Source organism: Carlito syrichta, unplaced genomic scaffold, assembly GCF_000164805.1.
Source record: "Carlito syrichta isolate Samal-C Ts95f unplaced genomic scaffold, Tarsius_syrichta-2.0.1 Scaffold311852, whole genome shotgun sequence".
In the NCBI taxonomy this organism is placed as follows: domain Eukaryota; kingdom Metazoa; phylum Chordata; class Mammalia; order Primates; family Tarsiidae; genus Carlito; species Carlito syrichta.
Window position 1 is genome coordinate 467,892 of NW_007255948.1, and position 2,324 is coordinate 470,215.

Genomic DNA, 2,324 nt, shown 5'->3' on the forward strand with positions numbered 1-2,324 from the left:
CCAGCCCGTCGGGGCGCTCCTGGGGACGGAGAGGGGCGCGTTAGGTGATCAGCTGGCAGCTGAACGGACCCCAGCCGGAAAACATCCTCCGCCGCTCGCGAGGTTCCAGGCGCCGTCCTTCCCGCTTTCTGGGGCCCGAGTTCCATCTCCGAGTGGCCCGCGGGCGCAGGAGCCTCAGGCTGGTGACAGCGGCTTCCTGGGCACCGCCTTCTCAGCTGGCGGAGTCCCGGGGGCCCCCTCCCTCCGAGATTTCGTTAGTGCGGGGCAGGAGGGTTGGAGGGCCGGCACTCAGGCCCCTCGATCCCGCGGCCGAGTGTGCCCCCGCGCCCCGGGACGCGAGACTACTCACCATGGCGGAGAAAGTGTGCACCAGCATGCGGCGTGTGGCGCGGGGCGCGAGGCGTGGCGGCGGCGGAGCCCTCGCCCGACGGCGAGCGCGGCGGGAAGACGCGGGGAGCCGGCACAGCCCGCGGGGGTCACGGTGCGGTCGCTGAATGCGACGCAGCCCGGGTCCCAGCGGGCGCGGGGTCCTCAGCGGTGGTTGTCCCCGGCCGGGTCCATGGAGGCGGGACGGACGGGCGCAGCAGATCGCACTTGGAAAAGTCGGTCCACGGGTGCCCAGCGGCCGCCCTTCTCGCTCTGAGCGCAGCCCGCTCCATGCACTCCAGTTATAGTGGCGGGGGCGCGCCGGCCCTCGGGGGCGCGCGTTAAAGAGACAAGCTATGGCCGTTCTCTCCCTTTTCCCCGGCGGCCGCCAAAGGGGAGGCGTGGCTTTGGCGGGACCCGGTAGGGTGGTTGGGGGTGGATGTGACTTCAACCCGTGTTGATCTGAGCCGACTTCTGGGCTCGCAGCTCGCAGCTACGGTGAAACAGAGAAGGACTCCAGGACGGGATGCCGGGGCCCTGCTTTCGCTCCGCTTCACCGCATCCTCGCCTTTGAGCAAAGCACTACTCTTCGCTGGCCTCAGCTTCCGCGTCTGTAAAATGGGTAACTGCCCTTTCTCTAGCCATCTCGCCGGACTTTGGGTGAGATGGACAGTTGTGAATGTGGAAGAAGTTTGTGAGTTGCAGACTCAAGCCCATGGGCTCATGTGCACGTGTGTGTCAGTGTATGTGTGTGCGCGCACATGGAAAGTCCGTCAGAGTCTCTCCTGAGTGGTTCTGGATCAAAACCCCTCCAGAAAGTGCCCACTTCACTCAGGCTTCCTGGACTGGTGCCAGGGTTTGAGGAAGTCGGAGATGCAAACTGGCCAGAGAGAAAGAGTTGCCTGGGTAGCTTTGGGCATGGACTCCACTCCAAAGGGGTGATTCGGAAGCCAGGGGGCCTGGGTTGATTGAGTGTGGGTCTGTGACACCCAGAGACTGCTGAGTGAATCTGTGTGCATCTGACTCACATAGATGAGATGTGATTGTTAAACTAACATGCTCAGGCCATGTGTTTGTGTTACCATGGCAGGCACTGGCTGTCAAGCATGTTTTGGTCTCTACAGTCGCTCCCTCTTTCTTTTTCCCAAAACCCAACCCTCCCCTCTTGAAAAACAGAGACAGGGATTAAAGCCAGGCAAATGAGAGGAATGCTAAGGAGAATAGGAATTAAGAAAAAAGAGGGAAGATGTTTAAAAAGGCAGGAAGTGTGCAGACCAGGGCATAGTAGAAATAATCACAGCAAACACCTAGTACAGAATGTGCCAGCCTCTGTGCAAAGTACTCTGTGAATATTGAGTTCTTTAACCTTCACAACGGTCCTATGAGACACATACTTGTATCATCTAGACTTTCAGGGGAGGAGTGGGGCACAGAGAGGTTAAGTGACTTGCCCAAGGTCAAGGTCAAGTGGCAGAGCTGGGTAGTCTGCCCCTGGCCCCTCAATACACTATTCTATATTGTCCCAGACTCAGGGACCTAGAATTTAGTCCTGACTTAGTGACTGTGTGATCCTGGGCAAGTCTTTTTCCCTCTCTGATGTCAGATTCTGCAACTTCAACAACGACAACAAAGTAGGGAGGGCAGGGAGGACTAGTTGTTTTCTTAGGTCTCTTTACAGTGAGGTTGTGGATGTAAAGGTTAAGGTAAAAATATTGAGATAGATTAGAAGATATGGGGGGGTGAAGGTGAAGGTGACACTATTGACCCATGGGATGGATAGTCCCAGATGGGAGATAATGGTGAGCAGGCAATCATTAAAGACTTGAGAGGAAATGAACTCTCTCATAAAAAGTACCCCACATGTTAAAAATAAAATAATAGCTGGGCTCGGTGGCTCAGCCTGTAATCCCGCGCCTTTGGGAGGCTGAGGTGAGTGGATTGCCTGAGCCCGCGGGTTC

The 2,324-nt window shown here is 57.4% G+C and overlaps 1 protein-coding gene across 1 annotated transcript in view; it reads right to left on the reverse strand.

Moving 5' to 3' along the window:
* Positions 1 to 146, reverse strand: part of TFAP2E (transcription factor AP-2 epsilon) — a 19,464-nt gene extending 19,318 nt beyond the window's left edge. The window contains exon 1 of the mRNA XM_021718142.1: positions 6 to 146. Coding sequence (XP_021573817.1) covers positions 6 to 146 — 141 coding nt within the window. The remainder of the gene's footprint in view (positions 1 to 5) is intronic.
* Between the last annotated feature and the right edge of the window lie 2,178 nt (positions 147 to 2,324).